Genomic DNA, 15,169 nt, shown 5'->3' with positions numbered 1-15,169 from the left:
AGCCGAACCTGTGAAGTCGGAGGTCTGTGCAAACGCCGCGGGGAGGGGCCGTGGAGGCCCAGGCCCTTCCATCAGCTCCGGGATTTGCGGCGGCTGCGGCGGCCTCAGTCTCTCCGCCGCCCCCGGGCCGGGCTCCTCCCGAAGGTGGACGCGCGGCCGCAGCGCCTGGACCTCTGGGCCGGCCTCCACGGCCAGGTCCCGGGGCTGCTGGACTGGGACATGGGCAACGAGTGCTTCCTGGCCGGCGCCACCGCGCACCTGCCCCCCGCGGAGCAGAACCGTGAGCCTGCGTGGGGCGTGGGGCGGGGGGCGTGGGGCGTGGGGCGTGGGGCCCAGCTGTGGGCCCGTCGGGGCGAGCCCACCACGCGCCCCGGAGCTGGAGGCCCCTGCCCGGAGCAGGACCCGTCCCTGGGCGCCAGCAGCTCGGCCAGCCCGCCCGGCCGCCCAGGCCGCCCAGGCCCCCCACCGCCCTCCTGGGCGCGCACGGGGTTGGTCAGTTTTCTCCTGCGAACGTAACGTGATGACCGGCTCTGGCCGCGGCTGTGTCCCGCCGGTGACCCGGGGTCTGGCGCTGAGAGGGCTCCCCACGGGCTGGGTGGGAACCTCAGGTGCAGGGAGTGGAGGCCTCACCTTGCCTTCTCTGTGAGCCGTGGCCACCTGTTGGGGCAAAGGGCTCGGATTAACTCGCCCCCCCTCCCGTCAGTCACCGCCCCCCCTGCCCCCTGCACTGGTCCCCCGTGTTTTTAGGCCTGTGTCTCCTTAACAGCTGTTCAGCATTCTGTTGTATCTATAGGTTACCTTCATCTACATACGCTCATTGCTTCCCCTTATCACCTGGTTCTCTGTTTTTGTTTTCTGTGAGGACTGCCGGGTCCTCTTGCTGTGTCTTCCTGTGGCAGAGAAGGGGTTTCTTTTTTTAAATCTATTTTTACTGATCTCAGAGAGGAAGGGAGAGAGGGAGAGAGAGAGAGACGTCAGTGATGAGAGAGAATCATGGATCGGCTGCCTCCTGCACGCCCCACACTGGGGATGGAGCCCACAACCCGGGCCTGTGTCCTGATGGGGAAACAAACCGTGACCTCCTGGTTCCTAGCTCAGTGCTCAGCCCCTGAGCCCCGCGGGCCGGTGATAGCACATTTCTCTGGAGAGCTGCTCAGGTTGCTAACTAGACCTGGTCCACCATGTGTTCCTGTTGTGCAGTGGCCTACCCTCTGCACATGCTCACTTCTGCACTTTACTCAAGGAGACCAGATCGCCTCCAACTCTTTGCCACTACAGCAGTGCTGGTGGCCATTCCCTTGTGGTCACTGATTGGAGAGAGATTTAGTGAGAACCCCAGTTTGCCAGGCACAGTTCATGATACATAAGGAAGGAAACAGACAAGCTGTCATGGAGCCTACATTCTCCTGGAACAGACAACCCGCTAGTTATGTACTCACTGGTGTGTCAAACGGGGAAAGGACACAGTAGAAGGGCTGGGGGGGGGGGGGGCGGGGGAGAGGGAAGGTGGTGGCAGCTATAGTTTTAAACAGGGCACCAGGCTGGGCTTCATTGGGAACAGAGTATTTGAGCATCGAGTGGGAGGAGGTGAGATAGGGAGCCAAGAGAACCATCTTTAGAGGGAGGGTCCCAGGCAGCAGAATCGCCAGTACAAAAGCCACCAGGAAGACATGTGCTTGGAGGGTGAGGAGCAGTGAGGAGGCCCGGGATGCTGGGTGAAGGAAAAGAGAGAGGAGGCTCACAGGTGTGGCAGGGAGACCAGGAAGAGCTGCCTTCCCCTTTAAGGACGTTGGGGTTGACTTTGAGGGAGATGTGGCGTGGTTGGAAGGTTTTGAGCAGAGGGGAGACAGTCACCAGTGCATGAGCATGTGACCTGTGTAGCTGCACAGGATGGCAACACTTACGTTATAGAAGACGGGAGAAAACCAAGCGACACTTAGAGAAATGGGGTTACACAGCTTTATTACACCAGCGGACTCAGAGGAGTTGCCTCTCAAAGTCTGAGCAAAGCAATCTATCTAGTGGAAGCTTTTCCTTTATAACTTTTTCGTTTCTTTGTCCCCAAATATGGATGGGACTTCCGGACCTTTCAGGGGCTTTGCAAAAAGCCCCGTGCGTGGGGATGGGGGTTGTGAGACCACACCTACGGGCCTGGTCCGGCACCAGCACTGACAGCCCTCTCGGGGGGGTGTATTGTTTTACAATTTATGGCCTCTGTAACATGTGAGCAAACAGGCAACAAATCTTGCTAGCCCAGACTGCAGGAAAAGGGGCAATAGGTTATATTTTCCCATCTGGGTTACACTGTTCCGCTTGAGGAAAGTTCCCTTAGAGGGAACCAGATGTTATAGAAAGAATTCGCCTTTAACCTTCTCACTTAATTCAATGTGCTGCTATAACTGTCTTGAGATTTTTAATAATTTTTTAACAAGGAGCTCCACAAGTTATGTAGCTGGTCTGGCATGATCTATATTCTGAAAAGACCACTGTGGCTGCTGTGTTGTGGGTACACTGTACATATAAAGAAAGTAGGCCCTAGCCGGTTTGGCTCAGTGGATAGAGCATTCGCCTACAGAATGAAGGGTCCCAGGTTCGATTCTGGTCAAGGACACGTACCTCAGTTGCAGGCTAGATTCCCAGCTCTGGTAGGAACTAATCGATGTGTCTCTCTCACATCGATGTTTCTCTCTATCTCTCCCCCTCCTTTCCACTCTCTAAAAATCAGTGGAGCCCAGCTGGTGTGGCTCAGTGGTAAAATTTCTACCTATGAACCAGGAGGTAAGGGTTCAATTCTCGGTCAGGGCACATGCCCAGGTTGCAGGCTCTATCCCCAGTAACGGGCATGCAAGAGACAGCCAATCAATGATTCTCTCTCATCATTGGTGTTTCTCTCTCTCTCCCTTCTTCTTTGAAATCAATGAAAATACATTAAAAAAATCAATGGGAAAATGCCCTCGGGTGAGGATTAACACACATACAAAAAGAAAAGAAATTAGGATCCTAGAAACCAGGAGACTAGTTAACTGGAAAGCTATTATAGTTGTTCAAACAAGAGATGATGCTAGACTGGACCGCCAGGATGGTAGTAGGGGATGTGGTGAGAAGGTAGAACCAGCTAGGTTTGCTGATAGAGTGGATGTGTGGTGTAAGAGAGGTTAGAGGATGATTCCTCCCAAGTGTTTGGCTACATAAGTGGAAGGATGGAGTTGCTTTCTACTGAGAGAAGCAGGTTTAGGAAGAAACTAGGAATGCTGTTCTGGACAGGCTGAGTTGAAATACTTTTTCCATATCCAAGTAGAAAGGTTGAGTAAGCAGATAAATATACGCCTGGAGTTCTGGAGGTGTGGACTGCAGATAGCAATTGTGAGAGTCTGGTGTAGAGGTGAGAAGAGAGGAGAGAGAAGGAACAAGGATGAGCCCGGGGGCATCACATTGGAAAGAGACTGGAGAGAAGAGAGAGAACCAGCAGAACCTGAGGAGAGAGCTGTGGTCCTCGGGGACCACCCACAGGAAGGGAGAGATTTAAGGAACGAGTGGCCCGCTGAGGGGAAGGCTGCCCGGGCCTGCTGACAGCTGGGCTGACGATCGGATTTAGCACAACAGACCCCGACGATGTGCTTTGGGGCAGCGGTGGAGGACAACGTGAAAACATTCCAACCTGGAAAGGATTTTTGTGAGTTTATTTGAGCCAAACTGTTGACAATTGCCGGGAAGAAGAATCTGAACGAATTGAGATAATGCTCCGGAGAATGGCGGGTTACATCTATACTATTATTTATACATTGCCATCAAAGGAGGGGACGGGGGTGGGTACATGAAATCCATTGATAGACTAGAGAGGCGGGAGAAAGCAAAGCGGGAAACCTCTGGGATTGGATAAAAAGTAAAATGATGGACACACACTTAGGTGGGTGCAGGGACAATTAACATGATAATGAAGGAATTTGTGGTCTCTGTCCTGGCGCCCACCACATTAGGTTGTGCCCCAGGGGCTCCAGAAAAAGGGGAGTTACAAGCTACCCAGACATTTCAAGGGTGTGTTACCATAGATGCAAAAAGACAGAAGGCTCAGTTCAGGTAAAGGTTGACCTTGTCAGTGGAGATACCGGCCTAGGAGGTGACTGCCCACCATCACTGCTTTAGTTAAAGTTCCATTTCAGACCATCCTTTGTGGTGACTTTAGGTCTCTGAGTCTGCTAGACCGCCATGCAGGCCTCCCCGGAGCTGTCAGGTTAGCTTGTGGCCCCTTCTGTCCACGATAGCAATGAACCATGCAAACAGAAGAAGGAGGCGTGTTCTGGCTAAAGAAACAGCTTGTAGGAAGGCCTGGGAGCAAGAGTGTGGTCTGTGGGAGGTGGTGAAGGGCCTGGGGGGAATGACTCCACCCGTGAGCAGCCAATGTTGGACATTTTCAAGGGGTATGTTTAGACTCGGCCCGAAGGCAATGGGAAGCCATTTCAAAGCTTTACTGCAGGCTGACAAGATGGGGTTCACACGTTAGAGAGGTCATTCAAACTGTACTATGATCAGTTAAAGAGAGGGGATAACTGATAACCCGACCATTTGGGTTATGGCTTGGACTAGGATGATCAGACTTGGTCATTGATTTGCTGTGGCTGTCGGGAAAGAGAAGAGTCAAAAGCGATTTCTAAGTGCCTGGCCTGAAAGGCTGCTTAAGAGGTGGGGCGACGTGCTGAAACGGAATCCAGGAGGAAGAGGGAGTTTAGTTTTTGTTTTTTAAATATATTTTATTGATTTTTTACAGAGAGGAAGAGAGAGGGACAGAGAGCTAGAAACATCGATGAGAGAGAAACATCGATCAGCTGCCTCTTGCACACCCCCTACTGGGGATGTGCCCGCAACCAAGGTACATGCCCTTGACCGGAATCGAACCTGGGACCCTTCAGTCCACAGGCCGACGCTCTATCCACTGAGCCAAACCGGTTTCGGCAGTTTTTGTTTTTTTAAATTGGAGTTTAGTTTTAGAAATGATATTCAGACCTAGCCGCTTTGGCTCAGTGGATAGAGCATCAGCCTGCAGACTGAAGGGTCCTAGTTTGATTCCAGTCAGGGCATGTGCCGGGGTTGTGGGCTCAATCCCCGGGTGGGGGGGCGGGGGCATGCAGGAGGCAACTGATCAATGATTCTCTCTCATCATTGATGTTTCTATCTCTCTCCCTCTCTGAAATCAATAAAGATACATATTTTAAAAAAGAGCGAGTAGAGAAGTCTGGGTAGAGATGTGAAAGTTTTTATCCTGGTAGAAGGTAACGAAGCCACAGGCACCCATCAGATCCTTCAGGGACAGTGTGCACAGTGTGAGAAGAGAGGGACGCAACGGTGCATGAGGTCCGAGACGTAAGGAAAAACTAGCAGATATGGAGTCATATCTCCCCACAGGGCTCACGGCCCGTCCCACAAGCCTCGGAGCCCAGGGCCCGGGGGCCACGGTGGACGTCCTAGGGCGTTTTGACCCTCTTCTGTCTGCCTTTTGCCAGTTGCCAGATACAGACTCCGTGTGGTTGAGCCACCACCACTGCCTGTGGGGAAAAGCCCCTCCCCTGATGAAGATGGTGAGTGTGGGAGCGAGTGGGTGGCCCCAAGGCCCGGGCTGGACCCCCAGCGCCATGAGCTAAGGCGCCCAGCTGCTTTCTCTCTGCACAGGCCCACACACTGAGCCCAACCTGTGGATGTGGGTGAACCCCAACATCGTGTTTCCCCCCGGAAAGCTGGAGGTCTCACAGCCCAGGAAGGGGGAGGGCCTGACCAGCACACTCCCCTCCCCTCTGCTGCCCCCGAAAGAGGAAGACTGTGCCCACTGCTCAGAGGCCGAAGTGGGGGAGCTGCTGCCCGCGTCCATTGGGGAGCAGTCTCCCCCTCCGAAGCAGCCCCTTTCTTCCCCCAGCAGCTCGGAGGTGGGGGTCTCGGGGTTGCCGGCGGGGTGGGCAAAGGGATGATGCACCGCAGAGTTCTGGTGTTCAGGGATCTCACAGGGTTAATGGGCTCAGCAGTCAGCTGTGCCCGTGGGTCGGGGACCAGTCCAGAGGGTGGCCCTGCACCACGGCCCCTTCCTGCCACTGCACCGAGGAGAGGCCAAGGGTCAGGACAGGCCCCACTCTGTACTCCTGCAGCTCACAGAAGAGGAGGAGGCTCAGGACCAGCACGACGGCTCCTCTGCGGCTCTCCCGTCCCCTCACAAAAGGGCCCCCCTCCAGAGTCGGAGGAGGCTCGGGCAAGCCACCAGCCAGGCGGGGAGGCCCTGGCCCCGGCCCCCTCTCAATTACTTCCACCTCATAGCACTGGCACTGAGAAACAGCGCCCCCTGCGGCCTCCACGTGCAGCAGATCTACAGTTTCACCCGGTAGGTGCCTGCTGGGCCGAGAGGAGGGGCGGGGGTGAGGGCCCTGGTCTGAAACCTTCCAGTCCACCCAGCCCTTTGCTGCCGCCTGGCTGTTACCACCCGGACCCCGGAGGACAGGTGTGTCCTCACCGGCCTCCCCGGCACTGGCTCTGCGTAGTCCCTAGATGTGTGTCCACACGTCACATGCGGGGAAGATGCCCACCTCCACCCACTCTCACATTCAAAAACTCGACTCTTTTTACATCTTAGTTCTTTTTAAAAAATATATTTGTATTGATTCAGAGAGGAAGGGAGAGGGAGAGAGAGAGAAACATCAAGATGAGAGAGAACATTGACTGGCTGCCTCCTGCACGCCCCCCACTGGGGATCGAGCCCACAACCTGGGCCTGTGCCCTTGACCGGAATCGAACTGTGACCTCCTGTCGATGCTCAATCACTGAGTCACGCCGGCCAGTGTCATCTTAGTTCTTTAAAACAGAAGTTCCTCTGGGTGACAGATTCTTCCACTCCCTCTAAGGATCATCTAGTATGAAGTCTGGGTTCACCAGCAGTCTCCCCATGCTCCCCCTGTGGGCAGCACTGCCGGGCACAGCCCCCCTATCCAGGGCACATGGCTGAGGAGGGGCTCGCCTGGAGCTTTGGCAGTCACGTGCACACGAGTGTGGGGATTCCTCAGGCCCTTCCCGCATCAGAAGAGCCTCGGAATGCTCGCCCTCAGTGGTTCCCCTCCTGGACCAGCCTCTCCCAGGAGTTGGTTGGCCCGATTTGTGCCCCGTTGCTGTTGCCAGTCAAGGTCCCGGTTCTCAGAGGGAGGGAGGCTAGGGAGCCTGGGGCCGGGGCAGGCGAGGGCCTCGTTCAGAAGACGGGGTTTGTGCCCACCATAGAGCAGGGGGAGGTGTCCCACGGGCTCAACCAGCAGAGCCTCCCCTGGAGGGAGGGCCGAGGGTCCCGGCCCCTGGGGAGCCAGGCCTAGACCGCTGCCTCACGTGCCCGTCCTCAGACAGCACTTCCCCTTCTTCCGGACGGCGCCCGAGGGCTGGAAGAACACCATCCGCCACAACCTCTGCTTCCGGGACAGCTTTGAGAAGGTGCCGGCCGGCTCCTGGCCCCGGGCCTGCCTCTGGAGGCTGACGGAGGAGGGCCGCCGCCGCTTCCAGGAGGAGGCCCGGGCCTTGGCCTCCGCGCAGCTGGCAAGGATCCAGCAGTGCATGAGCCAGCCAGGTGCGAGGCCGCCTCGCGGGGGTGGGGGGGCGGGGGGGGGGCTGGAGATCCTGGCCCGAGGCTGGATGTGCAAGGAAGGAAACACGCCGTGGGAGGAAGGGGAGAGGAAAGCAGGGTCTGAGATGGGGGCGGGGGCGGCTGCCTAAAGTGGGACCCACCCACAAGCTGGGACTTGAGGTCCAGGGAGCTGATGGAGAAACAGCTCGGATACCATTGGTCCTGCTCACAGGCCAGCAGCCTAGGGACATGTGGCCACAGTGCCGGGGCCTGGCGTGAGCGACCGTGTGCAAAGGGGCGCTTTCTTTGCCCGGACACCAGGAGGAGTGTCTGAGGCTCTTCTGATCTAGGAAGAGGGCCGGAAACTCCTCACGCTCACGCCTGGCACGTGGGCCTTCGGGGAAAGACCGCCTGTGGGGGCTGCGGCTCCTGTGACTCCTCCTCTCTTACAGATGTGATGCCCTTCCTCTTTGACCTGTAAGTCCAAGAAGCGAGGCCAGCCTGTGCCTTATTAAAGTTCCAGCAGCAGCCTGTGTGTGTGGTCTCTGAGGATGGGGGCGGTGAGCTCTGAGGTTGGGAATGGGGTGTCCCCAGAGCTGACGGATGCCCCAGAGGCAATGGGGCAGTGGTCTGGTGTGCAGCAAAGGGGTCCCATACTCTTTCTTTCCTCAAAGGAAGAAAATTCTTCACCCTCTTTGGAATCCTGGAACAATTCCCATTTTTCCTTTTAAAATATATTCTTATTGACTTCAGAGAGGAAGGAAAGGGAGAGATGGAAGCATCAATGATGAGAGAGAATCACTGATCAGGTGCCTCCTGCACGCCCCCCACCGGGGATGAAGCCCTCAGTGCCCTCACCAGAAATCAAACCCTGACCTGGTTCATAGGTCACTCAGCCACTGAGCCATGCCGGTCGGACACCGTTCCCGCTTTTCTGGGTGATGACGATAGTCTTGGGAGATGCTATCTTGTAGCAGCCAGCCTGCAAAAGACCCCAAAAAGCACTGCCCACTCAGGAGCAGCGCGAAGGTGAGAGGAAATGGAGAAGGGATGGTCAGGCTCCTCTCGCCCGCACACACGGGTGGAACCGCGGGCTGGGTGCCTGGGCCGCCCCGCGCCACTCGGCCTCACCACACCCTCAGCAAGAGCCAGAGCCCGCGGGGTCCGGTCCTCAGCGCTGCAGACCCAGCCGGGGGCTCTCCTGGGCCTGGGCGGCCGTGCTCAGGGCTAGGCCAGCTGCCAGCCCAGGCCTGAGGGGAATAGGGGGCAAGTAAGAAAGGGACGTGGTCCGCCCGGCCGGCGGGGCTCAGGGGCTGAGCACTGACCTAGGAACCAGGAGGTCACGGTTCGATTCCCGCCCAGGGCACAGGCCCGGGTTGTGGGCTCCATCCCCAGTGTGGGGCAAGGAGGTAGCCGATCCATGATTCTCATCACTGATGTTTCTCTCTCTCACTCCCTCTCCCTTCCTCTCTGGAATCAATAAAACATATTTTTAAAAAAGAAAGAGGAACGAGGCTCAGAGCTATGTCTGGATGCCAGGACATTAGGCGGTGCCTGAAGGCAATGGGTTTCCCCCAGGCTGAGCTGACCGGTCCCGTTCCCTCCGGCTTTCCCCTCGCCCGCCCGCCTAGGCCTGCACCGAAACGTGGCTCTCCCGCAGACACCCCTCCAGGGCCTGGGCATCGCACCTCCCGGAGGTGGCAGGGCTGGTGCGGCCTCTGTCCGGAAGCACCCACCTCAGGCAGGCACCTCTCTGAGCTGGAGCGTCCGGTCAGGAAGATGAGCTCAATGCCTTTCTCCGTGCCCGAGTGGAAAACCAGGGGAGGGAGCAGAGCTTCGTGCTGAAGGTGAAACCCAGAAGGGGTCCTCCCTCAGTTTTCGGCCTGGATGTCAGGACATAGTAAACAGACGCTAACCGTGTGCGTGTGATGGCATGCACACGGCAGTGCAGGTTTTTGTGGCACTCAGATGAGATTGGGGAGGCCAGAGCCGGCCTTCCTGAGAAAGACATTGTAGCTGAGACCAATGCAGTGCGCACCGGGCTGAAGATGGGAGGAGAAGCCTTCTAGGGGAGGGACAGAACGGCCAGAGCCTGGAGGCAGGGCCGCCTCCCTGTGGTCTATTGAGAGAAAGGCGGTAAGGCCATGGCCAGTAGCGGGGGACAGAGATGGGGTGAGGCTGCGGGGGAGGCAGGGACTAAACCACGTCGCCCTTGCAAGGACAGTGGAAAGTAATCGAAGTAACTGACACAACCTGATTTTATTTTATTTATTTATTTATTTATTTATTTATTTATTTATATTTTTTTACAGAGAGGAAGGGAGAGGGATAGAGAGATAGAAACATCGATGAGAGAGAAACATCGATCAGCTGCCTCCTGCACGCCCCCACCTGGGGATGTGCCCGCGACCAAGGTACATGCCCTTGACCGGAATCGAACCCGGGACCCTTCCGTCCGCAGGCCGACACTCTATCCACTGAGCCACACTGGTCAGGGCTCTGATTTTATTTTAAAAATCATGCTTAGCCACTCATCCAGCTGGTTGGAGTGTTGTCCCGTGCACCAAGAGGTTTGGGTTCGAGTGCCAGTCAGTGCACATATGTAAGTAGGTTTGATCCTGGTCAGGACACATACGGGAGGCAACTGATCGATTTTAAAAGTAAGATCCTATCTGGCCACTCACTGGAGGTGGCTTGTAGGGTGCAAACACAGACGCAGGAAGACCTGTGGAGAGTTGCTTGCAGTAGTCCAGGGGTCCCGGGACAGTGGCAGTAGAAATGAAGAGAAGCAGGCTGATTTGATGATGAATCTTGGAGTGAACAGTATTGACTGGATGCTGGAAGAGAAAAGAATGACTCAGGTTTCTTTGTTTTGTTTTGTTTTTTAATTTGTTTTTATTGATTATAGAGAGAAAGGAAGGGAGAGGGAGAGAGCGATGGAAACAGCATGGAGGGCCCCCTGCCCACCCACAGGGGGAATCAAGCCCGTAACCCAATCGTGTGCCCTGACGGGGAATCAAACCAGTGGCCTCCTGGTGCGTGGGTCAACGATCAAACACTGAACGACACTGGCCAGGCAAGACTCAGATTTTTGGTTTGAGTAATTGGGTGAATGATGAGAGAAAGCCTGTAAGAGCAGCAGGTTTAAGCAGTTTTGTTTAGAATCAGAGAAATCAGAGTGCTTATGTGAAGTAGATAATTGTTATAAGTCAGAGTTGAGATGATATATCTCAGCTGAAGGTATAAATACATTTGAGAGTCATCAGGATATAGATAGTATTTATAGAAAGATATCCACAATACATTTTTGGAGTAAAAAAACAAACAGTAAACAGTATGCTTGATATGATTTTAAATGTGACAAAAATTATTGTTCATATATAAAAATATGTTTAGCCCAGCTGGTGTGGCTCATTGGTTGAGCATCAACCTATGAACCAGTCACCGTTTGACTCCCCCCATCCCACCCCCATCAGGGCACATGCCCAAGTAGTGGGCTTGATCCCCAGTCGGGGATGTGCAGGAGGCAGCCAATCAATGATTCTCTCTCATCATTGATGCTTCTATCTCTCCCTCCTCTCTCTCTGAAATCAATAAAAACATTAAAAAAAAATAAAAATATGTTTACATAGAAAACGTCTTGAAGAATATAGGTATCAAATAGCACTAGTCATGTTTGAGGAGTGGGGGGAGCAATCACTTTTTATTTATAGCCTCTATACAGGTTTCTTTTTTTTTTTTTTTACCAGAAATTACTTTTTACAGTTTTTAAATAAATAAAACTACCCATTAGCCCATTTTGTTGTTTGATACTATTAATTACTAGGCTGTTAGCTGCATGCTTCGTAGGCTCTTTCCTTGCTCAGATTCCCACCTCAGAGCCATCGTAACCCCAGGTGCCTCAAGTTTTGATGGTTTTAACTTAATTCGACAAACATGTATAGAAGATTCTAGGGAGTCAGACATCACAAGGCAGGTTTCCGCACTTGAAAAGCTTTTCTCTTTGTTTTAAAGAATTTTTATTGCCTTGGCCAGTTTGGCTCAGTGGACAGAGCATGGACCTCCGGACCAAAAGGGATTGAGCTCACAACACGGGCATGTGCCCTGACTGGGAATCGAACCATGACCTCCTGGTTCATAGGTCGATGCTCAACCACTGAGCCACGCCAGCCGGGCTGAAAAACAGACTTTTTTTGTTTTGTTTTGTTTTTAAATAAGCGTGTCCCGTCCTTGATCTATTCACAAAATGTATTTCTTTTCTGAGTAATGAACCCACAGAGTCATCTTATCTTTCTACAGCCTTGCTTCCTCCTCCAGTTCCCAGGGTCTGTAAGAAAACCTCTCATGGATGGTTGGTAGGTGAGTAATTACTAGATGGCAGTGGCTCTGTGCTCGCCTGTGCCCTTTCCACTCTCCGTTTATCCACAGCTGTGGTTTGACAGAATGAGAGTCTTGGAAAGTCCAGTGCGTGGCAGTTTGCCAAAGTGTGGCGGAAAGATTTCTAACATTCAGTGTGGAAAGCAAAGTCAAGAGGACCTAAGACCTACCCCACTGCCTTAAACGCGACTGAGCGCCAGGATCCCACGAAGGGCTCATTACGCCAAAGACGGCGGGCCCACACCGGACTTCTGATTCAGATCTGGGGCGGGGCCCAAGAATTTGCATTTCTCTCTCTTTTTAAAAAAAATATGTTTTTATTGATTTCAGAGAGGAAGGGAGAGGGAGAAAGCAATAGAAATATCAATGATGAGAGAGAATCATTGGTTGGCTGCCTTTTTTAAAAAAATATATTTTATTGATTTTTTACAGAGAGGAAGGGAGAGGGATAGAGAGTTAGAAACATCGATGAGAGAGAAACATTGATCAGCTGCCTCCTGTACACCCTCTACTGGGGATGTGCCCGCAACCAAGGTACATGCCCTTGACCGGAATCGAACCTGGGACCCTTCAGTCCGCAGGCCAACTCTCTATCCACTGAGCCAAACCGGCCAGGGCGGCTGCCTTTTTTTTTGGTATTGGGTTTATTTTTTATAATTGAGTTTTGAAAGTTCTTTATAAATTCTGGACACAAGCCTATTTATCAGATATATAATTTGCAAAATAGTTTCTCCCAGTCTGTGACTTGGTTTTTACCTTTTAACAGTGTCTAAGAAAAGTTTGTGTGTTGTTTTTTTTTAGTTTTGATAAAGTCCCAATTTACCCGTTATTTTTCTTTTATGGTTCATTCTTTTGGAGTAGTAGCTAAGAAATCTTTACCTAATGCAAGAACACAAGGATTGCCCTAGCCTGTTTTGCTCAATGGTTAGAGCGTTGGCCTATGGACTGAAGGGTCCCAGGTTCGATTCTGGTCAAGGGCATGTACCATGGTTACAGGCTCCATTCCGGCCCCCGGTCGAGGCACGTGCAGAAGGCAACCGATTGATGTGTCTCTCTCACATTGATGTTTCTCTCTCTCTGATTGGCTGCCTTCTGCATGCCCCACACTGGGGATCAAGCCTGCAACCCAGGTATGTGTCTTGATGGGGAATGGAACCGTGACCTCTTGAGCCACGCTGGCTGGGCAAAAATTTGCATTTCTAACAATGCTCTCAGATGCTGATCTGGCTGGTCACACTTTGAAAACCACTGGCCTAGAGCAAAGCATCTGGCAGCTGGTAGATGCTGAACAATTAATTCTCTGAGTGGATGGGTGAGTCACTTCTAGAAAGGGAAGTTTCCTGGAGGTAAAAGACCAGCTAGAAGGTAAGGTTATATGGGAAGATGGAAGATGGCGGTCAAAGTAGAACTTCCGAGTTTGGATTCAGAGAAGGAACAATTTTGTTTGTTTGTTTTCTTTTTTGGAAGAAGGAACAATTTTGGGTGAACAAGGCCCTGGATTGAGCCTGTCAGGGGAATGACGGGAGGTCAAGGAATTGAGTGTTGCAAGGGTCATCAAAATGGATCGAATCTGGCAGAGGCTAAAGGGAAGCTTCAACAGAATTCAAAATCTGAAGAGGAGGCTGGTACTTTCTGGGCCTGAGTTATGTAAAGTTGACTGTGTATACCTACAGACATTGTAGCCACCAGGTGAATGCTCCGTACTCCTAACAAATCTGAGGGATCTGAGACTCTGGGCCGCGTCTGTCTGCTCATCCTTTAGGTAAGGTCTGCACTAGCCCCCAGGCTTCTGTGGCGGAACTCTGGGTGGAGGTCAGGACCTGAGGACTTCAGCCTTATGAAGAAGCAGCTCACCTTCGGCCCAGCCTAGGGCTTAGGAGCAGGACAGGCAGGATGGCCGCTGATGCTCAGTGAAGGGTTTGCAAAGAATGAATAAAAATTCCACTAGACTGACACTGGTACAGGTTGAAAATTCTGCTCACCCTCAGGAATGATTTTGTACCCTTTACAGTTTCCCCTTTTCTGCTTCACAGGAGCGATGCTCACACACCCTCTGGGCATGGCTGTGATCAGGTCTTAGGTGATGGCCGCCCTTAGCTTGTGCTCCTCATAGTCTGCGGTGCTCAAGAGCACGGGCCCAAGGTGCTGCCTCCCCTGCTTAGCACCTCTGCAACCTTACACAGTCCTTCCTCCCCCGGCCTCAGTGTTCCTGCCTGCAGAATGCCCATAACAATAGTATACGCAGCCCTGACCGGTAGCTCAGTTGGTCGAGTGTTGATCTCCAGTCAGGGTACACTCAAGAATCAACCAATTTGTCTCTCCCTCTCTCTCTCTTTCTCTCTCTCAAATCCTATATAACAAAACCCTAATATGCAAATGGACTGAACGGCAGAATGACCAGCAGACCGACCGGTCGCTATGACATGCACTGACCACAGGAGGCAGATGCTCAATGCAGGAGCTGCCCCTGCTTGAGTGTCTGTCCCCCAACACCCAGAGGGAGGTGACCGGCAGCTATGGTGGGGAGGCAGGGCCAGCCAGTGGGCAGCGCCAGGCCACCAGCCAAGGCGGGTGCCAGCGGGACACCCCCCCTTTCCCCTCCCGATCACCCTGCCACCGGTTGCCCCACAGATGGCCCTGCTCACCTGCCAGGCCTAGGGACCCTTCCCTATACATTGGGAACAGTCTTAGATTTAAAAATTAAAACCTGGCAAGGCTACTCTAACATTGAAAAAAGAGGATGATGCAGCGATGACATGCATGGACTCTGGCTTGCACATTTTGTGTCAGCCCTGATTCTGACACTTATAACTGTGTGACAAAGCCAGTTACATAACTTCTCTCTGCTTCAGTGTTTCCACCCATAAGATGGGGAAGATGGTACTACTGCCTCAGAAGGGTCATGTTATGTTCTACTTTTTATAATCAGGGCAAAAAAGTGTAGCTGCCCACACAACAGCAACATGCCTTTCACCTGTATGAAAAGTACGGTCACTGGTGCATGCAGCGTCCCAGCTTGCGAGAGGGATGCCCGACTGCCGGTTTAGGCCCAACATCCCCAAGGGGTCCTGGATTGCGAGAGGACGCAGGCTGAGCTGAGGAGCGCGCACACACACACACACACACCCCTGTGCATGAATTTCGTGCACCGGGCCTCTAGTAAATAAATAAAGCATTCTAAAAACCAATAGCACGCCATATAGGGTTATTGTG

General features: G+C 53.2%; 1 protein-coding gene across 1 annotated transcript; it reads left to right on the top strand.

The window, feature by feature from the left end:
- The first annotated feature begins 219 nt into the window (after positions 1–219).
- On the top strand, positions 220–8,066 carry FOXR1 (forkhead box R1). The gene is made up of 6 exons (XM_054725648.1): positions 220–280; positions 5,499–5,573; positions 5,665–5,915; positions 6,132–6,361; positions 7,362–7,582; positions 8,032–8,066. Exons 1-6 carry the CDS (start codon positions 220–222, stop codon positions 8,058–8,060), a joined length of 867 nt encoding a protein of 288 aa, XP_054581623.1. The 3' UTR covers positions 8,061–8,066.
- Positions 8,067–15,169: the final 7,103 nt, after the last annotated feature.

The sequence above is a fragment of the Eptesicus fuscus genome, chromosome 13, assembly GCF_027574615.1.
Source record: "Eptesicus fuscus isolate TK198812 chromosome 13, DD_ASM_mEF_20220401, whole genome shotgun sequence".
NCBI classification, from domain to species: Eukaryota; Metazoa; Chordata; class Mammalia; order Chiroptera; family Vespertilionidae; genus Eptesicus; species Eptesicus fuscus.
The sequence above is the reverse complement of the archived record's forward strand: the minus strand, read 5'-3'. Positions and strand labels throughout refer to the sequence as shown.